Source organism: Zonotrichia leucophrys, chromosome 7 (genome assembly GCF_028769735.1).
Source record: "Zonotrichia leucophrys gambelii isolate GWCS_2022_RI chromosome 7, RI_Zleu_2.0, whole genome shotgun sequence".
NCBI classification, from domain to species: Eukaryota; Metazoa; Chordata; class Aves; order Passeriformes; family Passerellidae; genus Zonotrichia; species Zonotrichia leucophrys.
Genome location: NC_088177.1, coordinates 36,055,939 through 36,082,527, shown reverse-complemented (window position 1 = coordinate 36,082,527; position 26,589 = coordinate 36,055,939). Strand labels below are relative to the sequence as shown.

At 49.3% G+C, this 26,589-nt stretch overlaps 1 protein-coding gene across 6 annotated transcripts in view; it reads left to right on the top strand.

The window, feature by feature from the left end:
• The window catches only part of HEG1 (heart development protein with EGF like domains 1), a 51,573-nt gene that overhangs the window by 3,757 nt on the left and 21,227 nt on the right, over positions 1–26,589 (top strand). For 2 of the 6 annotated variants that reach the window (XM_064717676.1, XM_064717681.1), the window contains exons 2-11: positions 14,294–14,560; positions 15,566–15,784; positions 16,160–16,399; positions 17,542–17,850; positions 18,251–18,559; positions 19,084–19,392; positions 20,257–20,565; positions 21,262–21,816; positions 22,172–22,513; positions 23,481–24,839. In XM_064717676.1, coding sequence (XP_064573746.1) covers positions 14,294–14,560; positions 15,566–15,784; positions 16,160–16,399; positions 17,542–17,850; positions 18,251–18,559; positions 19,084–19,392; positions 20,257–20,565; positions 21,262–21,816; positions 22,172–22,513; positions 23,481–24,839 — 4,218 coding nt within the window. The remainder of the gene's footprint in view (positions 1–14,293; positions 14,561–15,565; positions 15,785–16,159; positions 16,400–17,541; positions 17,851–18,250; positions 18,560–19,083; positions 19,393–20,256; positions 20,566–21,261; positions 21,817–22,171; positions 22,514–23,480; positions 24,840–26,589) is intronic. The other 4 variants (XM_064717677.1, XM_064717678.1, XM_064717679.1 and 1 more) reach the window with 4 other exon arrangements.

Sequence of the window (26,589 nt, the reverse complement as noted above, 5' to 3'; positions counted from 1 at the left end):
ATCAGCTTCCTGCCTGTTCCTCATCTCAAGCCCTGGAAGGTAGCAGGGGTTGTCCACCGAGCAGCTGGGTTTGCACCAATGTGTGGAAGCACTTGATGTGATATTTAAGTGCTGAATGAGTGGTCTGAGGGATAGCTGTGTGGCCTGGCTGGCAGGGAGCACACAGTGATGGGTATTGATGGGCACTGCCATGCACAGTGACTGCGCCTGCAGGGATGTGAGCAGGCAAGGGTGAGGGGAGAGCTGCCCATTGCTGGGCTCCCTCAAAGTCTCATTTCCCAGCCCCAAACCACAGTGCCAGCCTGTGCCCATCCAGCAGGCGTGGCAGCACGTTCTGCTCCAGCACCACACCACTTCAGAGGGATAATTTAACTTCCTTCATGTTTTTCTCGTGGCTGGGGGGACAAGGGAGATGGGCTGTTGTTGACACGTTTGCAGGGGCTGGTGCCAGCCTTGCTGGTGTGTGGGTGCATTCCTTAGCAAATATTCTTTTCAGTATCAGAAGCTGCAGATACTGATCTGTTTAGAGGAGTGTGGAGTTTCTGGGACAACTTGTTTCCTTCACCTGCTCTTACAGATACTGAACTCTCAAGCTGTTGCGTGTGCTCCATCCTCCTTTCATTCTCCCCATCCTGCTCATCTGCAGAGAGCATGTCAGAGCTGCTGAGACTGGCTCCATCACCATCACATCTCTCAGAGGTGGCAGAGGATGTTGCTCATTTAGCAGAGGGGTTATGATGCCAGGTTAGAAAGGCTGTTTGTTTTGGTGCTCATAGTGAAAATGAATGGATGCTGCTGACCGTAGCTGTTCACCCAAAATGTAAAACATGAAACTTTTTAGCACCAGTCTGGTTGTGTTGGTTTAAATGAAGCATTCATCCATGCTAACAAAATAACCCCAGCAGAATACAGAACTGTTTCAAATAACAAGCTAATCAAGCCAATAAGACCTGTCAGTACAGCGATAGTGTTTCAGTGCTGTGATGTAGAGATTAAGGCACCACCAACGTCCACAGCACTTCTGGAGCTGCTGCCAGAGGAACCTCCTGGCTGGCACTGTGGGTTCCCCATCCATGGGAGCTGTGTGCCATTTCCAAAATAAGGATAGCTACAGGATGGCAAGGTTCAGCTGTGGCTGAGCCTGCTGACTTTCTACAGCACAGAAAAGCTTTCTGCCTCTCTCTGTGCCATTCCAGCCACCTGGGGTGCTCCAGGCAGGGCTGCAACCCCTGAAATACCCCCAGAGAAATAGTCTGGAGCTGGATAGATTGTAGATAGTCAGTGTAAACCCTCTGGACTCTGGCTTTCCTTCCTCACATAGTGTCAAAAGAGTTTCTCTGGTATGGAGGGGTGAGGAGCCTGGAGGTATCAGGATATTTCTAGGCAGACAAACAGCACTGCTGAAACCTGGGCTGATCCTCTCAGATGTGCACAGAGCCCCTATGGGAAGAGGCAGGGCCAGATCCTGGCACCTGCTCTGGTGCCTCTCTGCTGTTGCAATGGTGCAAAGCAGCACTGGGGCAGTTTGACCAGCTGGAGTGTCAGGAGGTGCTCCGAGTGAATCAAAGGTTGGTAGTTGGGAATATTCCCTTGAAAATGCTCAGTGCAACATCCATAGTCTGTAGCTTGTCATGAGGCCTGAAAACCCCAACCACAGGCCCTGTTATTTACATTCAATTGAAGATGTAGGTCATACAATAGGCTTTTTCTCTTTCCTGAATGGCTGAACACAGAAGGCAGAATCCAATTTTCAGTGGCAGCAGACCTGATTACAAATTCAAATTTTTATTTCTTTGAGCAGTTTTTGCAGCATTTGCATTGTAATTTGCTGTTTCTGTAAATATGAGAGGTTCATTTGCTGGGATATTCATCCAGAGGAGATGCATGAGGGCTACAAGCACAGGAGTGGTGAAAGAATGAAGTCTGTGGGTGCCTCTCAGGAGGAAATGGTTTTGTGACATCTGGCACCCCTTCTTTCTCACCATTTTCTGCATACATGCAGCTGATATGTGTGCACCCATCACCATATATTTTTTAATGCCCAGCTGTTATATATATAACATCCTGCTGCTTCAGCAAGGGGCACAGTTCATGCAGAGTCTGCCTTCATCCTTTCAGGCTGAAATCATTCACATCTGAGGACAAGGAGAGAATTTTCCCACCCAAAAGGGAAATGATGTTGCATTACTGAACAACCAGCCCAAGTAATAATATAATCTTAGAAAAATGCAGTTCCCTTGAGTAAAGGAAGCTCTGTAAACTTCAGCTCCTCCAAGCTGTTAGTGTAGCTGTTGCCTGTGCTGTAGAAATGCTGCTGTCAGACCTGGTTTACTGAAGTGCTCTGGAGAGAACAGGGGAAAAAGGGGATAAGAACCAGCTTCTATATAAAATGAGAACCTCTTGTAAGATCTGAGTACTGTGAGGCATATAATACAGATTTTAGGACCTTGGTTATATCCCTTATTTGCTGTTAATTTGTTTTTTGTCTCATCTGGGTGCTGGAGAGGGTGATGGCCACTCATGGTCATGAAGACTTGGAGAAGGGACAGGCAGAGCCAGGCTGAGCACAGGGATCAGCTGGAGGGAGGTAAAATGATGCAAGGTTTCCACTCAGAAGGCTCAAAAGCCCGTGGCTTGTTCTCTTCTGCTTGCCACAGGATGTGTGGCATTGGTGTGTGCTGTGGCTTATCTTGGGCTCTGTGGGTGCTGAGTGTGTGCAGGTCCCAGGGCCAGGGCATGCACTGAGCCATGGGGAGCCCCCTTGGTCTGTGCAGCATCTCCCCAGGCTGGGCACTCACTGGAGCCTGCTCTGCCAAAGTGCTGCTCTTCACAAAACCTGTAGGAACCTGCTGTCTTGGAGGTCTCTGCCTTCCAGGCTAATTTGTTTTAATGTATGAGAACAAGCAAAGCTGCCTCAGGAGCTTCATCCTTTCAGAAACCAGTATGAAATGCGTGAGATATAAAAAAATATCCTTTAAAAAGTGCCTGAAATGCATAAACAGGGTGGAATAACCTACAATAATAGGGTGTAATAACCTACAAACTGTTGCTGCTGCCGTGCTGCTTCCCCCATCCCTCTGTGGCTTTGGATGGAGCTATTTCCAGTTGCCTGTTCTCTGTGCAGGCAGGGCTGCTGAGGAGGGTTATATCTGCTTTTGCATCTGCTGTGCCCTTGACTTGGAGTCATTTGATAAATAGGTTTGCAGTTGGTTACTTAAGCATCTCCCAAGCTGCAGTCAGCATCCCAGCTGTGGGCGAGGGAGCACTGCTGCCAAAAGTCAGGATCTGTGTCAAGAGCCTCCTAAGATTTGGCTGTCTTTCCCTAAAACCCCAACTCCTGGAGTTGTCATTACAGGAGAATCACTTAGAGGGGTAGAAAAAGAGCGTCTGGCTGTTGAGGTGGTAGATAAAAAAGCCTGGAAACCATTAGCTGCAAAGCTAGAAGTCACAGAGGAAGCCCAGGTTGGGTTTATTTAAACCAAAGCTGATCTCCAGAAGCTTTTGTGTCCAGACAGAAGGGTTGTTTCAGACACCCCTGCTTGGCATCTGCATCTGCAGGAGAAGTGCAGCCCTCTGCACTGTCCTGCTGTGCTAGGGGAAGAGAGGGAGCACAGCAGGAATGCCGAGGGCAAACCCAGTTTTTCTCTGTCCAGCTCTTTGAATACCCTGTGCAAGCACCTTGACCTTGGTGGATTGCCTCTCCACTGGGAAAAACAAGCTCCATGTGCCTTGCCACTCCTTGCATGGCCATGGAGCAGTGCAGCATTCTGGCTGTGCTCTGGCTGAGGCTGATCGTGTCACTTGCACTGTGACCAAATGCTGCAGGTCCTTCCCTTTGCCTTGCAGGGTGGACACCCGTCTTGGGCTTCCAATCTGGTGCTTGGAAAAAGTCCTCTGGAAGTGCCATGACCTTTGCAGTTGTTTTGCCAAGGCAAACATAGAGATGTTTGAGGGACCTTTTGCACAGCGGTTTGATGGCAACAAGGCTCCTGCCACTGAAGTTTGGGAGAAAAGAACGTTTTCTTTTTCACTCTGAGATAAAGTCAGTGGGAAAGGAGTGAGGAGGAATTTTAAGTGGTTTGATAGAAAGGCATGCAGACTGTGCACAAAGGGTTAAGTCAGCAGGGTTAGCTGTTGTCCCAGGGGTACAGCCCAGGCTGCATTTCCCAGAAGAGTTGCACACACACATTTAGGGCGTTTTTATCAGCATTTTTCAGCAGGCTGTGATGGCAGCGGTTTTGAAGGCTGTTACAGGATCAGTCTGACCTCTCGCCTCTATAACCAGGCCGACACTGTGGTAATTTCTGCTACCAGAACCACCCTTAGATTCCTGTGAAATCTCCAGAGCACAGAAGAAACCCTGTGCAAGCATTTTGGACTGATGGACAGGGTGCTTTGGTTACTAGTAGCAAAGGTGGGCTCTCTTTTTCCTTGAAGAGCATGCTAAAAGGCACTTCTGCCTCTGGAGTGACAAGAGGAATTTAGATCTATGGAGCACAATTATTCACGTCACTGCTTGTTAGGATGCTGGTGTTAACACCCTTCCTCTTGTGGAAAATCTCTTAAGCCCTGAGGACTGATGTGAAGCGTCACGCTCTGGTGAACTTTGCTGAAGCAGGGATGAATCACACTAACTTTGGCTTCAATGTATTGTCCAAAAGATGCCTTCTCTGATAGCCTAGGAGGAGGGTTCTGCTGCCCACCCACCCAGGGTGTCGGGATCGATTTTTGAGGGAGGACAGCACTTACTGGAGTATGCATAAATTGGGGGGTTAATGTGGGAGTTTGGATATTTGAGGGGTTTTTCATTTGGCTCTGGTTTTGAGTGCTCTGTAAAAGCAAAAGGCAGGTCTGTAAGAGATCTCAAGATACTTCCCAAAGGATCTCAATTTATCTCCTCCCTATCTTCTGGGATCACCCAGAATGGTAGATAAATATGCCATTTTTTAAAAATGAGAAGGGTTTCACTGCATCTCTGAATAACTGTCCTGCTACATCCATGCCACTATAGGTAAGAAAACACTTTCTTATCAGGGAAACTGAAGCAGCTGATAGTTAAACCTTCTGCAAAGAAATATCCCAGACAAGTGTTGGCCAGGTTTGACCCTGCATTACTTGTAAGATCTCCCAAACTGACAAGGTAATTTAGCAATTTGGGGACGAAATGCAGAAGGTAACCCTGTCTATTGAACTCCTTTCTGTCCAGTGATGGGAATGATTTCCAGGAGTGGAAGCATCCACAGAGCAACTGCGCATGATTTGAGCTCCTTGTCAATTGGAATCAAGGACCCTGATTGTGGAGCATAATGCTGCTCTTGTAATTCAGCCTTTATCTTTGTGCTGGAGCTGGGTATAATTGTATCTGTGTCTGGAGGGACAAGGAGAAGGGTTTCAGTGGCTGGTACTCACAAAGGCATCTTTAGAAACCTCCTCATCCCTGGTACAAGCTTGGTAGGGCTTAAATGAAAATACCCCTGAGTAGCTTTAGACATTTGAACAGTCATCATTGTTTGATTCAGATTTGGTTACAGGACTAACATCTAAATGTTAATTCTTTTTAGGACATTATCAGCTCTTTCAGCAAGTGCAGAATGGGGATGCAGTATTAGACCGTCAGCCAACCCTGCAGATAAAGGCCCTTTGAAAGGATGTTTCTTAGGAGGGAAACATAATCAGGGAATGCAGAAAATCATGAAGATGGTCTCTTCTTAGGAACAGGTAGCAAATGTGATGCATGAAGAAAGCTAAATGAACCAGGAGGCTTTTAAATTGGGGAATGGGAATAACAGCAAATTTGCGGCCTCTGAGGACAGTCCCCAGCATGCAGTCAGAGATCCTCATCATGCTGTCCTGAAAAGTGCTGCTACACCTGGAGATTGGAGGGTGTTGGATAAGCTGTGTCACACACTGGGTTAAGACTGAAGTTGGTGGTCACATGGATGTGCCAAGGCAGTTGATGTGTGGTAGCTCTGTGCTGGCTGATCTGTGTCTTTGTGTGGGCAGGTGGGTTTGGGGCACAGATTTCTGTCCTCTCAGTATTCTGCGCTGCTTTGCTCACCACCCCGTGCCCGTATGCATCGAGGTAGGATGTGACCTGACCGTGACTCCCTCTGAGCCCTCAGTGACAGCTCAGAGAGTGACAGCCCAGCCTTACCCTTCTCCAGCACCCGTTCCCACTGCTGCCCACATCTGAAAGAAGGTGTTTATTTTTCAACCTGCCTGAAACATGTGCAGGGAGGCACTGGAAGTGGTAAATCCCTTCCCCAGTTCTCGGAAAGGAAACGTGTGGCTGCAGAGGAGTGGCACAGTGGTGGCTGTGGGGCAGGACCTCTGTTCCAGCTGTCCCTGGCAGTGCTGCTCCTCTGCTTGTCAGTGGTGGCTGCTCTGCCAATGCCAGGGGAGAGACCTGGCTCATCCTCTGGAAGAAGCAGGGCCGGCGCCATCCTGAGCTGCCACCGCTGCTTCCGGGGCAGATCGGCGTGGTGTCATCTAGGAAATGTGATTTAGATCATCATCCTTTGGCAGCAGATGGGGGAAGGGAGGTGGAGGCCCTTGTCTCTTCTGGGGATTCATTTCTCTTTAAGCTGCTGTATTTATTTTTTTGCCTGTTTGCCTTTTTCTCCATCCCTTCACAAGTCTCAGTGCCCCTTGCTGAAGGGTAGGAGCCATGAGAGCATCCATGGTTCCTGCTGCCATGACATCATGCCCTGCATCCAACCTGGGTGTCAGGCTTGGGCCACCTTCAGTTTTCCCTTGGGATGGGGTTGCATTTTGCTGGTCTACATGGAGGGAAGAATCCACTGAGCCTTGTGACTGCATGTCACCAAATGGTTCCTACCACTTGGCAGGCTGATGATTTTCCTGCATCCAGGAGGGCTCCTTATCCTTCTCATCCCCACAGTGCCCTTGAGAAGTTGCTCAATTCCCAGGCTGGTCATCATCCCTGGAGTGACTGGCAGCCAGCAAAGCTCTTTGGCGTGTGCCTAATGTTAAGCACAGGGAATAGTTCCCTGGGGAGCTCTTGAGTACATTGCTGGAGGGAGGCTCTGGTCAAGACACCTGGACCAAAGCCCACCTGCGTCACTGAGCAGCATGGCTTGGTCCCCAGGGACTCATGGCAGCCCCTGGCTGCTCCCAGCCTCACCTCTCAGCATTGCAGCACCTTTCCCTGCTCCTTCCTCCATCTTCCCAGTATTTATTATCCCTTCTTGTGTGTGGGAAGCAGGTCTTGGACTCAGACCACTTTGGAGCAGGGACTTCTGGTTTTGTTTCCAGAGTGGGATGTGAAAACACAGTCTTGTTTTCACCTGGGTCTGCAAAAGGCTGAGCCCTCAGCCCCTTGGGCAGATGTCTTTTGCCACTGCCTGGAATTGCTTTTTGATAGGCATTGAGGTTTTGTGCAGAAAAATCTGTGCTTCAGCCCACAGTCCTTGCGGTTTTCAGGTAATTACAAATACCAATAGTTGGGGTGTTTCTTTCTCCTGCAAGATCTGTTTAAGTCAAATAAAAGTCACTGAACTTATATTGGGAGTAAATAAGCTTCATGGAATGGCTTTGGTTATCATGAGGTCACACAGAATGAGCTAATGCTCCCTTCTGGCCTGGAAATTAGACTTTCCAGAGAGCAAAATTTCATGCTGCAGGTTCTAAGCCTCTAGCACCTTTCCTTAGAGGCAAGCCCAAGCCCCAGGCCTGTGCAGTGCTCAGCCCTTATCACCAAAGCCCAGCCCTGCTGGGGGCAGGTTCCCTGTATTGCCAGTTTCAGTGAGCCTGGGCAGCTGCTGGGGTGAAAGCCATCCCGTGGGTTGTGGTGCCCAGCTGACAGGCAAAGTGCACTGAATCTCTCCACAGCACAGTGAACTTGCTGCCCTGGAAATACTGACCCCAAGCTGCAAACCTTGCAGACCAATTCCAGGTTTCTGGAAGTACTTGTGCGAGAGGTCTGGAGAAAGAGCCACGTTAGAAGTGAAGCTGTGTGCTTGCAGAAGCTGACAGCAGCCTGGTCCTGCTCCCTCCAGCCTCACCAGCCTGTTTCTTACCCCTTCACCAGAACTGTGCACACCACCATGGATTTTTCTCTCCCCCCCCACTCCACCCCCCCCATCTTTTTCGCAGCCAGGATGTTTTTTCTTGCCTTTTTATTGTTCCAGTGACCTAGCAACTCCACTTTGGTGGAGTCCTGCCAGGAGACTTCCTCCCCGAGCCGTCTGATAGTCTCCAGCAGCACTGCCCTCGGATGGGAGCAGAAGCTAAAGTGACACCAGGCTGGGTCCCTGAGTGGCTTTTGCTCTGGCCTTGTGAGTGCTGGTGAGGGCAGCGTTGCCTTCCCAACTAGAAAAGCTTCCAGGGGGCTTTAAAAACCTCAGAAAAAGGAAGGAGAGGCAACACATGGGTGATATTTTCTGTAATATTTCTGCAGAACATTATAGAAAAGACTCGGGGGTTTTAGAAGTGAATTTGCTGATGCTGGGATTTAGCATTTGGGACCTATGCTGCAGACAGGGTAGCTGGGGACATTTCAGCATTGCAGGGTTCAGGAAAGGGGATGGAGAGGAGGTGTGAGTGCTCAGAGAGCTGTGCACTTAGGGAGCTTTATTTTGGCTTGGTTTTACTGATGTTTACTAAAAGCAGCAGAAAAGAAATCCCTTTGGTAAGTGCTTCTGGGGCTGCCTTTGCTCTGCCCTGGGCCTGCAGGGGCTTTTCCCACATTAACACTGGAGGGAGGCTTCCAGGGCAGAACAGAAATGAGCTGTCAAGCCAGAAAATATGGCTGGGTTTGGCCTTCTGCTCAAGAAAGGCCTTCAGGTCACAGGGCCTGGGACACTGGAGGTTCAATCTCCACTGGATGGATGGATTGAGATTTTACTGTAGGCCTGGCATGGTTATGGTTTTTTTAGCAGTATGGTAAGTTGTAGCTTATCCCTGTTGGAAGTGGAATTTTATATAAATGTGTTTTTCAAAGACTTGATGATAAACCAGGACTTTTTTTTTTTTTTTTTTTTAAATTCAGTTGCTAAAAGGTGTTTAAAGACCAAGTCTATGAAAAGAGATTTGAGGATCTGCCCTGAGCCACGGGCTGGTGGTTTCCAGGCAGCACAGGTGGTCCCATGGATCCGTGTGGTCTCAGGGATCTGTGGATTGAGTCAAACTGCCCAAGAAAGAGAAGTAAGAATCTTATGATTTCATGGGCTTGTGTAGGTGATCTGGGAGCCTGCACCTCCCCAGGGAAATGTTTAGGACATCAAAACTAAGAGGCTGTAAACCTCTTGATAAGCAGAACAGTATCCTGTCCCTGCACTGTGCAGGTTTTATCCCAGTTGTGGGCGCTCCATATGCATATATCCTGTGCTTTTGGAAAGGATCGGAGATTTCTGTGTACTCTTTATTTTGGAGAACCTGTTTCCTTGCTTTAGGGTACTGCTTTTAAGAGCAGTAAGTGGATCCTGTTTTTTTTTCCTAAAGGCATCTCTAAGCATCAGGTTCTGGGATGGTGGAAAAAGGTGTAGGGAGCAAAAATGGCCTTTAGCATCCTCTGAGGTTTTACAGGTCCTGGAAGGGAGGTGGTGTGGAAGTGCAGAGTGGTTCTGTGTCACAAAGCAGAACTGCAAGCCAGGTGCTGTGGTGTGGCACTGGAGTGTCTGGGGATGATGCTGATGTCCCCAGCCCTGGGGGCACCCATGGCTGGAAGTGGCCATGTGGGCACTAACCATGTGGCCCTTGGCATTCAGAGCTTGCAGGGGCTGCTGCTGCCATTAAATCCCCATCACTTTTCTTGAGCTGACATATTAAAGCTCTAGGCACCTCTGGTGCCTGCATAAATCCTTCCTATTATGGTTAAAATGACAGAAGATCCTGTGAATTGCTGTCCTGCTCTGCCTGGGGGCCAGTGGGGAGAGGATGAGGAGCAGAAGCACCAGAGCAAGGGAGTGTGTCTATGGGATACTGCATCCAAACCAGCCCCCACAAAGGGTGAGAGGCTCTGGCAAGGCTTCTGCACCTCTTCTCTTCCCCATACACCCTCTCTTGCCACCTCTCTTAATCCAGGCAGAATAAATCCTTGTATAGATGTAAAAAAAATTAGCAGAACAGGGTTGACTGCATGTGGTTAAAAACCTCTTGCATTTTTCCCGCACTTAGCACACACGAGGGACCTTCCCCAAGCAGTATTATCAGCGTGTTTACTCTCAATTGACCCATCTCAAGTATGAATTTTTTTTTTAACCTCCATTTCATCCCGCCCTGCTCCCCCCCCCCCCCCCCCCCCGCCTTGAACTTCTTCTTTCAGAGCAAGAACAAGGAAGGAAATTGAAAATCCCAGAGAGCCCTGGACGGTCCAGATTTAGGGCTTTAGCTTTTGTTCGCACAAACTCGCTTGGCTCCTAACCGGCCTCCACCCATGATCCCGACATCCGCAGCAGCAGCCGCTCGTTCAAAACAGAGCCCAGAGCCCGGCCCCGGCAGGCCCCAGAGCCCGGCACCCAGAGCCCAGAGCCCGGCAGGGACCGCAGCCCAGAGCCCGGCCCCGGCAGGGACCGGAACCCCGAGCCCAGAGCCCGGCCCCTGCAGGGACCGGAGCCCAGAGCCCGGCCCCTGCAGGGACCAGAGCCCGAAACCCGGGGCCCAAAGCCCGGCAGGGACCGGAGCCCGAAACCCAGAGCCCGGCAGGAACCGGAGCCCCGAGCCTGGAGCCCGGCCCCGCTCTGCTCCCGCTGCTTCTCCCGAGCTACCCGCCTTTCTTCCCAACCTCTCCCTGCAGCCAGCCAGGAGTTTTCCAAGTCGGGATGAGTTTTTTCTCCCCCTCTGCGAGCCTCGGATGATGTTGAGATTATGCAACGTTAACAGATGTGGGGTTTATAATTAGAGCTGCCTGTCCTCGGGAGGAGCCGCTGCGGGCACGGGATGCTCCCGCAGCCCCGGCAGAACAGCGGCTCCGTGGGCGGCTCCATGCCCATCCCAGCGGGAATGCTCCCCAGGGAATGCCCACTCTCCCCACGAGGGATGCTCCGGGTGAAGGGCTGCTCTGGACAGCCACTCAGCTGCTCTTGGCTTTCCTTCTTTCCTTCTTAAATTTGTGTTCCCCCGTCAAGAAAGTATTTTTCTTGCTCTCGAGGGGAAAAAATCCCGTGTTCAGGAGAGCAGTGGGGCTGGGATAGCTTGTGACGTGCCTTGGCTGGCTGCAATCTCCTGACAAACGCTGCCTGTGGGGATGCTGCTCTCCTGGCATCAGCAGGATACATCTCACCTCCCTCCCCGCCCTGTGGGTGATCACAGTCACTGGAGAAAACTTGCAATATTGTGCTTTTTGGTGTTGTGCTGACCCATGGCTGAGTTGTGAGCATCACCTAAACATTGCCTTGGTAGCAGCCAGCTGTCTCTGAAACAGGGCAATGCCTGTGCTGCGTCACAGATGGAGACAGAAAATTGTTGGCCCAAAAGAGATTTTTCAGGAGTCTCACAAGGTAGATCTCCAACTGGGCTGCCAGGGGCAAGCCCAAAGCCTTGAGAAATCAGCTGGAACTTGATCTGTTTGTCCTGGCTGAGCTGTGTAACTCGGCTCACAGCAAGCCTCGGGCTTGTTATGCTTGCAAAGAAAAAGTAACTCCGAGTCTTGACCTGTCTGGTGAGCATCACTGCTAGTTTTCACTGGGAAGGAAAACACCAATCCAGTGGGTGGCAGGGTTTTGTGCTGGAAGTCAAATATTTCTCAGTGGCTGTGGTTATGTGGAGTTAAACCGTGCAAAGCTGTTGGCAGCTTAGGATGTGACAAAATTGTTGGTGACAGATCAGTACCTCAGCTAAAGGGCCACTCTGCTTTAAGCCTTTAATGCATCAGGGGAGGCCAGATGGTCCCGTGGGGAATTTTTGGGAAGAAGTTTGATCTGGTCTCTCCGCTGCAGAGGAGGGTCGTCTTTGAAGTCTTAATTTCTGCTGGCAAATCAAAGAGGATATTGTGGTTTTATTTTGCACTTCTGGTAGGCTTGATGGATGTGAGATTTCATGTATATTTTGTTGAACAACACGGTTTTTTGGGGTTTCCTTACCACATGCTGTGGGTTGAATTTTCCAGCGTAGCTTGTGCTCTGCACCCACTGATATGGGGAGCTGAGCCTGTGCTAGCATGAGGTTTTCCTCCGTGCACCAGGACCTTTCAGGGCAGGGTTAAAAATGCCAGATGACTCTAAAAAGCCTGTGTAAATAATACCTTCTCATTCAGCCCCTCCACTGCCTGGCTGCACTCTAAGCCAGGTTTGCTGGCGCCCACAATAAGGGGAAGGGTTTTGCTTCAGTTTATTTCCAGCATCTCTGCAGAGCCGAAAGAAGATAGAGAACACTCTGAGGTGGGTTTGCAGGGCAAACAACCACCAGATAAGCAAACAGCAGTGTTTTAATTCTGAGCTGGTCTCATTCAATCAAGGAACATAGCTGAAGGCACTGCTTGCTGGCATTTCCAGAGTTAGTTTTTAAGAAGTGGCAATGAAATGCCTGCTGAAGTGTGATGCTGTATATTTTAGCCTGCCTGTCCAGAGCCCTTGTTGACAAATGAGTTGGCAACCCGGGAAAGCAGATTTCCCTCTGTCTATCCTCATACCCTAAGGGTTTCTTTAACATCTACTGCTTTGCCTTCTCTCTGTGCAGCAGAGCTGGCCACAGGCTTTCCAGTCAGCATGGGCTGCACAGCTGAAAGCTTTTAGTGAGAGGGGGATGGAGAGAAATTCACTGCACTGCCCTCCAGCACAGCCACGTTTTTCAGGGCTGCTATAAATGGACTTGTGGGCTACAATTACAGGCTGGGTATTGGCTTGGAAATGAACACAGTAAGCATCCCCTGCCACTTCCCATCCCCTTGTCCAGCTGGTGAGGACCAGGAGCTTGTCCCGTGGGACGGGAGGTGGCTCACAGTGGGCTCTGGGTGGCAGTGGCTGCTCAGCATTGCAGCCACTGTGAGGCTGCCAGTGATGCCACCCTGGGGGCTCTGCTCCACCACAGCTCCTGTCTCCTTGGCCCACAGGGGGCTTAGACTCCCAGGATGAGATACAGACTGTCCTACCTGCCCCTCTGTTTCTTGGTGAGTTCCCACTGAAGGTACTGCAGATGTAGAGAGGACACACTTCTGAAATTGCCACCTCTGTTGTGACAGGCACAGCAACTCCAAGGAAGACATAGAAGATAAGGAGGAGGTGTTCCATAGGTGTTTGTGTTGGACACACAATTTTCTTACAGAACATGTTTGGAGGCCCAGAAGAGGTTTAACTTTCAAAATCAGAGTTTTTGGGCAGAGACTGACTGCCTTTATCTGCTGCCTGTGGATGCCATGCACATGACAGAGACTGCATTTAGTTGTAAGGAAGATGGACAAAACAGGGACCTTGCCTGTTCAGATTTGAACTTGCTTTTGACTTCAGAACTTGAGGGCTTTGAAGGTCATCTGAGGCTGCAGTGACAGCCAAGCCTTGGGAGGCTTGTAACATAGATGGTGGCTCTGATTTTTGTGTGAACTGATACGCAGTGAAATCCCTCACAGCCCTGTGTGGTACCATATGCTGAAAACCCTGATTCCCTGGACCACCACTCATGCACAATCTTCTTCTTTATCTTGTTTCTCATATTCTGGTAAATATTAATGGTAGAAGTGCTAAAATATCTCATCCCCCTGGGGTGCTTTGGCACTGGGTGGGCCATGTAACCCACACCATGCACTGATCTCCTCTGTCCCAGTGCTGCACTGTGGCTGGGTGGGTTACACTGACCATCCTGGGTGCCCTGCAGTTCTCAGCAGCTCCCTCCCAGCTCTCTGTGGGTGATGGGGTTTGAGGCCTGGTGTCCAGCAAGCACTGGCCAAGAGGAGAGAGGGGAAGAGCTGTGGGGCCCTCTCCCCTCCCATCTTACATTCAGAATGGGGCTTTGCTGGGCTGTCAGCTCTGGAGACCTTCACACTCCTGCCATGGACCCTACACTGCAAGTATTTCCAGTATTTCCATCAGTTATTTGTTTAAGACTTTCTTTTTGCTCCATTCAAAATTTATTTCTCCTAACAGAAAAAAATCCTGAGGGTGCTGAATTGAATTAGTCTTTTGCACAAAGGTGGATTTTGGTATTTGGTCCCTCAGACCAGTCTAGTTTCCACTGGTGCAAATCCAAAAATAAATTTCATGTCTGTGTTTTGATTATGCAAAAATTTTCTCTAGTGTAAGTAAATGAGCTCAGAGCCTGGCCTTGGTGTTACTGCAGTGAGCTGAGCCTGCACATCAGTGCTGATGGGATCTAAGTTTGTTTTTCTTGTCTTTCCTTTTAGTCATTGAAAGCAGCCATCAGGAGAGAAGCTCAAGCACAGAGATGAGGACTGCTGGTGCTCCTGTGGAGCTGGTGACGATGCTGGCTGGGAGCAGGGAGTGGGCATCACTGCCTGCCAGGCACGGGGCAGTGCCAGCAGCAAGCAGGGTCACAGGGCACACTGTGCCACCTGCCAGTGACGGGGATGTCATCTCTCAAGGAGCAGGATCCCCAGAGAACCCATCTGCTGGCACAGTGACCCACCTGCTCACCCACAGCCATCCCCCCGGTGAGTTTATGGATGTGGGAGTTCCTGTTACTGCTCCCAGCCCATGGACTGAGCATAGCCAGTGGGTTAGGAAGCAGTGCTGCCCCACAGCTAGAAATGCAGATTTTTGAGAGGAATCCAATCTCAGGATTGGAAAATCCAATGTCAGGAAAGCTGGGCTTTGTTTTTTTGTATTACAATGCAGATGACTCTCTGGAGCTGCTGCTGATGTTTTTCAGCACTCAGCAGCACCCAGGGAGTCCTGCCCATCCACTGAGCTCAGGGGCTGTGCAAAGAGCTGAGAGCCCTGGGTGTCCCCACAACTTCTCCCATCAGGAACTGAACCCCACTGCAAGCCCAGCCTAGGCTGTAAGAACTCAGCTTAAGGATACCTGACCAGCTGTGATGATGATTTGTGGCTGAGGTCCTTACATGGAAATCCTGCAAGTGAGCACTTACTTTTGGGCCTGTTCATAATCTTCAGTCATAAGTAAACCAATGTACTCTTTTAAATATGAACTTACGTCAGGGCCTGTTTCTCAGAGCAGCAAGACAAAGCTGTGCTGATTGCCCTGTCCCGACTTCAGTTTTTCTTTTAATACCCCCAGCTGAAATAAGATATAAGCATAGAGGTTTTCTTTAATTTTTTTTTTATTCCTTGTTTTTTTTCTGCTTAGGGACTAGAATGTAGAGCTGGCATGCCCAGGCTGCCAGCTGTGGACTGTTCTGGTATCAGCTCCTTACTGCCTTCTGCATTTTTAATGTCTCTAAAAAAAAAAAATCTGTTTCTTTTGCCATGCTCAAATGAGGACAATATTTAAAATGCCATTATTTTTTGGCATCAGAAACCCTCTGTTCCCATCAATCCCTCTTGCAGTTAAACAGAGGAAACGTGAGGGATGCAGCTGTGACCCTTCCTGTTGCATGTGCCAGGGCTGGGTACCACTGCAGATGATGCTGCTGCCACCCAGCTGAGACACAAGAACTTTCCCAGGTGAACGTGACCCTCTCCCTGTTGCTTTCCAGACCCTGGAAGCCATCACTATGCTGCAGACAGGCTGGGGAGAGGCAGGAGGGCTCCCAGCACCCCTGCAGCTGCTGAGGGGACACCACCAGGCTCTGAAGATGTCAGCACTGATTTGGCTGAGGGGACACAGGGAGGGCACCATGGGCTCTGGAACGGGTCAGGGTTTAACACCATGAGGACAGTGCTGCTGCCTTCATCTCCAGAAGCTCATCACCCAGGTGAGCCATCCCAGTTCAGCCTAGGAGCACTGGGAAAGTGTTCCACCACCTGGGAACAAGGTGAATGCTGTTCCCCAGAGCAGCCAGCATTGGTTGAGCCTGGTTCTCCTGTATTGTAGAGCTTTGTGGATCCAGCTCTCCATCCTCACTGTGCACCCAGGGCAGTTTACTGGCTTGCTTTATGCACAAGGATGGAGAGAAGAATCCATGTGTCTTCTCTTAGTATTCAAAATTGTCAGCTACTTGGAGCAGCTTGCAAGCACAAAGATCCTGTAGGCACAGTGCAGACAGGGGGCTGAGGGGCAGTGTGGAATGGTGTGTGGACAGCTGAGCCCATCTCTGGGTTCTCATCTGCTTTCTCCCATTGCCTTGCAGGCACTGACAGCCTCTCCCAACCCATGAGCAGCTGGGTGGGCACAGAGCTGGGCACTGCAGCTGCCTCACCCAGCCCCAGCTCTGCCCTCCCTGGCTCCCTGGGACAGCTCCAGGCCTCCTCCCAAGCTTCAAGCACCCAGACTGGTGCAGAGCACATCATGCTGCACCCCAGGGGTGTCACAGGGAGCTTGACCAGCCCTTTGCTGACTGCATCACCTCCCATGGACAGCACCTTCAGAGGTGAGCTTTGCTGGCCTTTGTTTCATAGCTTTGAAAAGCCACTTTAGACTATTTGCTTTCTTGAGGCAGAGGAGGTGCTCTGTTTTGCATGCACTCTGTTTTTTATTATTTGGATGGTTAGCTGAAATTCCCTGCTGAAAGCAGGAAAAAGCAATGGAAAAAAATAATTTGATCCAATCCCCCCTCCAGCATTTTCCACTTGGAAAAAAAAAAATGAAGTTCTTTGGATGTTATCACAGTGTTTTCTGTAGGCTGGATGTCTGCAGCTGTGAAATATCTTCACTGGGGCAGTGCCAGCTGCAGAGCAAGGGCAGCTCTGAGCCCTGTCTGACCTGTGCCCAAGTGGTGACGGGGTGGGGTTGGAGGCTGGGAACTCACACTTCAACCACATGGGTGGGTTTGCCCTCAGCTAGGCAGGGTGAGGTGCCTGTGCTGAACAACCTGCTCAGGGCAGCAAACCTGAGATCCCTGGGCTCCATGGCTTCCCCTTGCTTGCTCTGCAGCAGCCAGTTTCTGGAGCTCCCAAAACCAGAGGCTTTGCCCAGATTCACACAGATACTGAAAACCTCAGTGTTGCTGAATCCTTATCATGTGTCCAGGGCTTTTCAGAAGCAAACACATCTCCCAGGTTCTACACTGATACAGCTGTTGGGAGCACCACTAGGGCTGCAGGAAACCTGAGACCCAGTGTCTGAAGGACAGTGCTCCCTGAGCCCTGGGATGTGGGATGTGTAGTGAGCTGCAAGCTCATGTGGGAATGTGGCTGTGCTTAGGTTTCCTCCCTTTGCTGTTTGATGCTGTTGCTCAAGCCACAAAAAAAAGAAAAGCAAAAAGCCTGAGCCTATTTCCAGCAATATTAGAGCAAAGGTGGGATTTAAAGGCAAACCCCCACAGTCCTTGTCCTGTGGGGTTTCCTGCTGTCTGGGCCATGCCACTCTCACAAAGCCTGGCAGTGAGCCCTGGGGTTTGTGCGAGGTCTTCCTGCAGTGAGGGGAGTCCTGCCTGTCCAAAGGAGCACTTTGTCCAGATTAAACACTTCCTATGCTTAGTGTCTGTATGTGCACTGTAAGCATCTGGGGAGAAATGGATCCATCTGTTTATAATTTCATGTGTATAAATCCATTTTTCTTATTGTACTGTAGGCGTTGGAAGCAGCCACCAGCCGTCCAACAGCTCAGCCACGGAGAGGTTCGGTTCGGATTTCCCCAGCACCAGCACCTCCATTTCCACAACAGCTGCCAAGGCTGGAGGGAGGACATTGAGGTCTCTGCCAGCTAGCACCAGGCTGGTCACCAAGGCAGAGATTTCCACCTCTGAGACTGAAATCAGCAGCTCCTCAGCCCAGAGCCAGACCCCTGGCGTGTCTCTGGGTGCCCAGGGTGATGGAGGCAGAGGTGTCACAGACCCATTGCTCTCAGACTTGCCATCCATTTTAGGAAGTGCTTCCACAAGTGAGTTTTGATAGATAGCTCAAAACTCTTATTTAAAGACTCTTTATTAACAAAATATATCCTTTTTATTTTAAAGAAAGGAGGAATAATATTGTATTTGGCACATTCTGTACATTTAAAAACATTTCACAGAAATGAAAGTATGGATAAATATTATTCTTGTTGGAAGGGGAGGATAGATTTTCCTTGAAAACTTCCAGTAGAATTTTGCAAGCAATAACTTCAGCAGTTCCTATTTGGAAACCACTTTCCCCCTGTCTTAATGATTTCCCAGTATTAAACATTTCCGTATTGAATATTCACACATACATTGTCTACATCTACTGACAGTGGGATGAGACCCACCCAGCAGTTGTTATTTATGTTTATGCAGTTTTGCCTTTCTCTTTTGCTTTTTCAGCTTCTGGCAGCAGTTATGAACCCCCCAGGAGCATCCCAGGTGCAGAAGAGACAACGGATCACTTGGACATCCAGGCTGCTGACATGTCCAGCATGGCAGTGGGGACACTGATGTCCTCAGAAAATGGCCACACAGCAGAGGTGACAAGGCACTCTGCCACCAGCAGCAGCCCCACAAGCTCTCTGGGTGGGACCTCCTCTTCCTTGAGGACTGGGACACATCATCTCAACAGCACATGGGAAGCCACTGATCTCCCAGGCCCTCCTTTGCTCACAAGCTCCCTCTCTGCCTCTGAAGGTCCTTTCCCAGGTAAATTTGTTAGTCTGAAAGCTGTCTGCCTTGGGATGGATGAGATTTCACATCCCTGCACTGTTTTTCTTCAGATATGGCCATCAGTCATTATTGGACACATGGATGTTTTTGTTACTGGCTGCACTGAGCTGGCAGTGAGGTGGGTGGGAAGGGGGAGAGTGGAGCTCAACTTTTGGGTAAATGAGTGAAAAACATGGATGGCCTCATTATTAATGAAACTCCTGTCCTGGGAAGAGCATTGCTAAGAGATACATGCACACACTTTCCCTGCCAGAGACACTTGCTGGGGTTTTGCAGCTGTCACCTGGTGCTGTGTCTGCCATGCAGGCTGGTCTGTAGGATGTGGGTTTGAGATTTTTCATGGGTTTCTGTAAGGCACAGGTGCCTGTACTGAAGAGATTTATCTCTTCCCAGAGAAACCCCTTCAGTTTCTCAAAGGGCAGTGTAGAAATGGGTGCTGAGCACACAGTTGTGTGTATAGCTCTGTGTGCACAAATCAAACCTGGTTTATTGTACCCTAGGTGTCAGAGGCAGCAACAGACCAGTGGCAGAGAAAACCTCCCTCGCTTCCTCTGCCACCAGCACTCCCATTTCAGCCACATCCAGCAGTGGGGGGAGGCCCCCCAGGTCAGCCTCGGGCAGCAGCCCCTGGGCAGCAGCCAAGGGCTCCACGTCCAGCAGTGCCACGTACAGAACCTTGGGAACAACCCAGTCCTTGTCCACATCTTCTGGGAGAGAGACCTCCAGGGCTCCGGGGTCCACAGGAATGACAGATTTCACTGAGGTGGCAGACTCTCCCCTAACACACTCTGGCTCTCCACTTTCCCCAGGTGAGCTCACATTAGAATTGAAATACCATTTTTCTTACAAGCTTGCACTTGCCTGACTCTTTCCTGCTATGTAGAATATACTGTTAGTAAGGATGCAGTGTGATTTTCTGTCTGAAATTATTCAGCTCTTTCTTGACCAAAAAAGCGTGCTTTACGTTTTTTACAGAAAGGGCACATGTGTGGAAAGTTTCATTATGCCAAGAAAAATAATTAACTTTGAAATCACAGTCCTTTTTTTACTGTCTCCAGTTGCTATCTCCATGTTACAGACAAGAGAACTAAGCAAGTGAGGATTAGATCATGTCCCAGGGATCAGACTTCAGTTCCTACTTTCTGTCCTACTTCTTGGATCATGCTGCTTCCCAGAATTTGAACCAGCTCAACAAATTTAAGGCAACTTTGAGTGTGGTCCCTGAGGTCCTTCATGCTGCTGTTTGGTCATAGTCCCCACTGTGGTTCTGAAGGGGTCTGATCCCCCTGATCCTGCTTCTTCAGACTTCTCTGAGACCTTCACACTGCTCAGGGTGTTCACTGTCTGAACTGATTTCCAGGCTTTTCTGGGTCACCACAATATTTGTTTTAGCAGCATGGAGTGCACTCAGGCACATAATGGTGAAATCAAGTGCACAGCATTAGTATTTCAACAGTTTTATATAATAGCACTTTTGTCAGCATCACACTGGTTTTTAGAAGACAAATTTTTGTAGGAAGGATTTACATCTTTGAAAATTGACATTTTCTCATATTTTCTACTTGTGTTTGTGTACTGTACTTGCTGCCTCTGGGTGCTATTGGAAGAAAGCTCATTTTTATTTATAGTTCCATATGTGTAAAAATGTAAATTATTTCTTTATCACATTTTAGCTACTGGAAGCAGCCATGTGTCATTCAGCATCCTGTCAACAGAGAGAAGAACCAATTTCCCCACCACCATCACCTCTGTTTACACAACAGGCACCAAGGGAGGAGGGAGGACATTAAGGTCTCTGCCAGCCAGCACCACCCTGGCCCAAACAACAGAGGTTTCCGCCACTGGTACTGAAAGCATCAGCTCTCCAGGCCATTCCCAGTCTTCTTTGGGAACCCAGGGTGGTGGTGGCAGAGGTTCCACCCTGTCATCTGTGAACCCATTGCTCACAGGCTCACCATCTGCTCCAGAAAGCACTTCCCCAGGTGAGCTGTGAGCACACATCAGACTCCCACCTGCATGGGCAAGGAGAGGGAGAGCATGCTGGAAGGTGCTGGATGATGGCATTGGATGTTATGGATGAAAATTTCAACTTCCAGAGAAAAACACATTATCTGTTTCTTACATTTGGCACCAGGAAAAGCCAGCCTTGCTGCCAGAGCAGTCTCAAGGTTTGCTGTGTTTTTAGGGACAGCACAATTTCAAGACTGCCCCACTGGCTGTGTTTATACCAGCAGAAGCAGCAGCAGTCATTGCTGAGTCCACCCTGGGGTGCAAAGGCAGTATTTACTGATCCCATACAAACCTGCCATGCTTTCCTTCAAGTACCAGGGCTTTGGGTGCTGTGTGCTCTCCCCCTCACTCACTGTGGGTGCAGAGGTGACAGTGTGGGGTGTCTGGTGCTCAGGTCAGGCCTGTGGCACCAGGAGCAGTACTGGAGGGAAGCAAAACCAAAAGTGCTGCCATACTTGTTCCTAGTGCCCTCTCCAGTATGTCCTGCTGTGAGCAGCTCCTCTTAGCACAGGAAAGAGCTGTGCCTTCACAGTTAGCATTTTCTGCAGGATTGGATTTTCTGTCACAATTCTCTCTGTGTCCTCAGCCTGAGGCTGGTGATGGAAGAGAGAACACCTGCTTATGTACAGTTTGGGGTGCATAAATCATTTTGCTTTGCTCTCTCTCAGCAGACAAGGCCTCAGCAACAGGAGGACACCTGTCTCTCACCAGCACACCCGGTGTGGTGGGAACTGCCACCAGGGAGGAGAGCAGCACAGTGCCTGTGTTGGACACCCATGGAGCTTCCAGTGCCACAGGGAGCTCTGCTCCCTCTCCCCTCCACACCAGCACCCTGGACATGGTGCTGCTGTCCTCACCAGCAGCACAGCCTGGGACACAGAGTCGTGTTCCACAGAGCGGGGCCGGACTCAGTGAGCTTCCAACAAAGCTGCTGCCTGCATTTTCTGCCAGCGTTTCAGTGCCTTCACCTTCAGCCACACTCTTCATCCACAAGGAAGGGACACCTCAAGCCCCAGGTAGCCACAGGATGTGGAGCACAAAAGCAGAAAGCCTCACATCTCAGCTGGACACAGCTGGGGACACCCACACCGGCCCTGTCCCATCCTCCACGGCATGGCCTCCAGTGAGACGTGTGTCATCTGGCCAAGCAGGGTCCCCAGAGGCCAAGGTCACCCTTTCATCCAAGGCCTTCACCTACTTCTCAGCTGCTGCTGAACCTTCCAGTGAGTTTTTCTGAACTCTGGGGTAGTGTTTGTCTGCCTCTCCCTTCCCTTCTCTGTGGGATTGCTATGACACAGCTGTTGCAGGTGTCATGGGCACCATTTATAAGTGACCGTGGTTCTGCCCTGTGGTATTGTATATCTGCAGCTGTTGATGCTTGACAAGAAGGGTCTCATTCTTGAGACATGTGGCTCTTGTTTCTGTAGGGCACATCAACTGCCTGTCTGGGTTGGGGTGATAATTACAAATAACGTAAACATACCATTATGACTAATTGTACTGATCCCTCAGTATCTGGGCAGTCCTGTCTGCTCTGAGATGATAAAATCAGACACCTGCTTTTCCATCCTTTTCCAGCATTTGGCAGCAGCCATGGCTCCCTAAGCAGCTCAGGTGCTGAGAAGAGCCTGTCCAGCCCCATCACCGATCCCGTGTACAGTTCATCCCCGTCTGCGGGTGCTGAGGAGAGGATGCTGCTCTCAGTGACAGGTGGCACTCTGGCTGGTGGCATGGAGAGCTCTTCTTTCCATGCTGGAGCTCCCAGCTCTCCAGGGCCATCTGAGCCAGCCCTGGTGGAGCAGGGCAGGACAGCCAACGCCTCCACCAGCAGCACGGGCTTCACGGGCTTTGCGACAGAGACGGTGTTTGTGCGTTCTGCCAAGATACCCACTTACTCTTCTTTCCAGAATGATCTCACAAGTAAGTTGATGGGTTTTGGTGTACATTAGGGGAAATTCACATTGTCTGTTTCTTACTGTGTTGTACATAAGGTTTTTGTTCATTACTACATTCAATACCACCTGTGGGTTCACTCAGGGGGATGTTTCCATCAAAGGACTCAAAACCAGATCCCACACAGATAGGAAACTTCCAGAAGTGGAGCCATAAACCCTCCTGTTTTGATGGCTGCATTTTTTTCTTTTGCTCCCTAACTGGTTTCTTTTGAATGATGCTTCCAGAACTGTTTCACAATGACCTAAGTAATTTTAGAATTAAAGCAAATTTTCAATACCATTTTAATTTTTTTAAAGTTGGCTGACCTTAGCTGTACATCCTGAAATTGGTACTATAAGAGTGATTGCACCTTTAGTGCTAAATAATCTGAACTTTTTGCATGCTGATGTGCATTTAGGTTTTCCTGGCTGCAAAGTTTTGAATCACTGGGTTCATGATAAGCTGCAAATTAACATAATGCAATAATTTCATCCTGCAGAGGCATGAAGTTCACTGTGTCTAAAAACAAATTGACTGAGCAAGATGGATATTCTGTAGATGGGGATGGAGGATAAGAGGGCGAGGATATGAGTTTTGTAAATTATGAGTGATAAAAAGAACAGTTGGGTTTTCCTGCTTAGCTTGTCACAAATACCACAGAATATTAAGATCTCAATCACTTTAGGAAAGCAATATATGAAGAACAGTGACTTGGAAACCTACACATTTCACGGGACTTTTGTGTCTGTCAGGGTTCATAATTTTATAATCAATTAAGGCATGCATAAGGCTCCTAATTGTGTAACCATGCCTGAATGGTGCTTGAAATTCTTAGAAAATCATGGACAGGTTCACAGACAAGAACATCTTATTTAGCAAGCAGCTTTAATATAACATCAAAATGCTTTCATATTACTCTGTCTTTCTAATATTTTTTGTCCTTTTACTTCAGACTTTTCAGGTAGCCATCAGCCAGTCAGTGGCAGTGATGCTGAGAAAAGGACCTCGGTTTCTCACACAGATGGCACATACATTTCAACCACTTACACCAGAGGAGGAGAAAGGACCCTCCTGTCTATCTCAAACAGCAGCACCTCTGCTGACTCCTCAGAGAGTTCCACCTTTTTTTCTGAAATTTCCAGCCCTTTTGACACGTCACTATCATCTGTGGCTCATGACAGGCAGACCAATGCATCAAACAGAAGCAGTTTTGTTGAACCATCTACGGAGCCGTTGCTGGTGCGCCCTTCCAAACCATCGACGTCTGCTTCTGCAGGCATCATAGAAAATACAACTCTAGTCAACACTGCCTCTGAGTTGTTGACCACTGACAGATCCTCTCTGTCTTCATCAGCATTTCCAGCCTCTTCCTCACTGTCATCACTGCAGCACTTGCTGTCATCAACACCACCACCAACTCATCTGTTTACGTTGTCAGAATCACCTGAGCCACGCTTGCCCTCTGTGATGGCATCTTCACCCCCTCTGCAGGCTTTGCCATCCTCCTTGCCCACTTCCTCCTTGCCCTCCCCATCTTACTCGTTAGCATCTTTACTGTCTGTGTTTTCATCCCCCTCATCCATCTCGCAGTCCAGTGAGAACGATCAAACAAGTACCACTGTGGCTACGGTCAGGCAGGAGCCCTCCACAGCTGCCACAGCCAGGAGCTCACCCAGAGAGACCAACAAGCCCAGTGTCACACACCAGCCCCAGAAGAGCACCACCTTCACTCCCACCACGTCACCTCTCCCTACGGAACCCATGGAGCTGCTTGGTGGACGCGTTGTGTCCATGTCCGCTCCCGTGACAGTAACAGAGACTGCCTCGCCTAGAGATGCCACCACCCATGGGGACAGCTCTGGGAAGGCAACACCACTGCTCACCACAGCCAGTGTTCCTCCACAGACTGGTCCAACAGATGCACCCCTTGGTCCCTCAGCAAGTGCAGCAAATGAGGGCAGCATTGTCCCCACAGTGGCAGTGACCACGGTGAAGCCTCCTGTGCTGACAACGCCGTCCGGTCGCCGGCCCAGCCCAGGTGAGGCCAGCACCATGCAGGACCACAGGGCCCAGACACCCACTGCCACTAAGCACAGTTACACCACTGGTAAAAGCACAGAAGCCATGGCTCCCACCACTGCAAAGCCTGGTAAAGCCACTGAGGAAAACATCCCTGTTACAAGTCCTTCTGCAACACCTCCAACCATCAAAACCACTGGGAGCATTGCAACAACTTTGGCTGCTGCCAAACCAACCACTGCTCCTCTGCCAAGCAGCACAGTCAGGCTGAGGACATCACCTCCAGCCACAGGTAATGTGTGCAGGGGCTCTCACCTGTGGTGGGGCCAGGAACAAGCAGGCAGGAATTCCTGGGTCCCACTTCAGGAGTTTTCAAAGAGCTGTGTGTGCATGCATGTGTGACAAGTCTGTTGTCAGCAGGGTTTGAGGGCAATAACTCGTCTCTGTGTTGGTTTTTTTTTTAAGCTAAGGGTTTAGGAGTCAAGTTGAATAGGTGAAATAAGAGTGAGCACTTTGATGACCATTTCTGATAGAAGGATTAAGCTGAGATTTGGCTGTTTTGAGAAAATAAATCTGATTGGCCTTACAGGTAAGCACAGGATGCACTTTATCTATTGTTATTGTTAATCCATCAAGAAATATAATGATTGATATCTGTCTTATTATTGAGAAAGTACAGCTGGCCAGCACTTGGTATTTGTGTTGAAACTGCTTCTCATATTACAGCCTATAGTTGTTTTCTCCCCACCTCACTAAATATTAATCTTCTTAGGGGCCTGATGCTTCTCCTGCTAGTCTTGCTGAGAATATTGTTATAGAAATTTATTACCACTGCCAGTCTCCTTATCTTCTCAAGTAAATACATTTGCTGAAGTCTTATATAAAAGGAAATTGACTTTGTGTTTGAAGTTCACAGCCTGGCCATCATGCCACTGTAGGATATTGTGTGTGCTAAAGGCATTAATCTCAGTGAAATACTGGCAATAATATCTATTCCATCCAATAATTAAGTATTTAAAGGTTACTTCTCAGGCTGATTGGTTTTAATTATAGCCATAGCTTCATGCAAAAAAAATATTACTTTACTGGAATGATTTTTTAATTGAAAAATTAAGATAATGCATCCTTTTTAGAAACTGATTTACACTTTGCCATTCACCAGAATGCAAAAGATCCTTCTGCTGTCTTGGGCATGGTGCTTTGTCCATGGTCACTCACTGCCTTGAGAGTGGCTGCCCTGTTCTCTGCTGTACAAAGCACAAACTGAAGGATGGCAAAGTGAAAGCCATAGTTTTAAAACACTCCCACTCATTTCTGGCTTAGATTAGAGTCACCAAATCTGCTTCTCACTGATGCTGAGGTAGCTGTGCCAGGCTGGTCCAGGCATGAGATTGCACTGAGTGGTGTGTCCCAGGGCAGAGAGAGCTGTCAGGTCTGTGTGGTGCTGTGGGTTACTGCAGTGCCACCAGAAATGCACACATGGGTTTGGTTCTTGTGCTTTGTGCTGTAACCACAGAGCCTGTGCTTCCTGCCTCTGCTGCAGCACTCAGCAGCAGCAGCCACAAGATAGGTATGAGTGGGGTGTAAGATGTCTTGCTGGTCTTGTAGAGCCTTGTCACTGACAAGTCCCCAGCCCTGCCTATGGCCTGCCCTTGTGGTGTGTGTGTTTGTGCTCAGTCATAGATGCAGCAAGAGGAGCTTTTTGACCAGGACATTTTTTTTTTCAAGAGGAAATATTGGATATATTCTTCAGAATTTGCAGTTTGAGTTGTGTAATCTACGAAGCATCTGAGATACTGTCTTTAATCCCCTGAGACACTGTTTTATCACAGTGGTGTCTGCTCCCCAAGCTCTTGCCCACCCAGCAGGAAGGGCAGTGGCAGTGGTGGCACAGGCAGGAATCACTGCTGTGACCATCCCCAGGCTGGCATGGAGGAGCCCTGGAGAAGGAGGTGATTGCAGCCAGGGCTGCCTCCACCATTACTGGGTGACCTGCAGACTGGACCAGTGCTCAAGCTCTGCCCTTGGAGCAGAGAAACAGG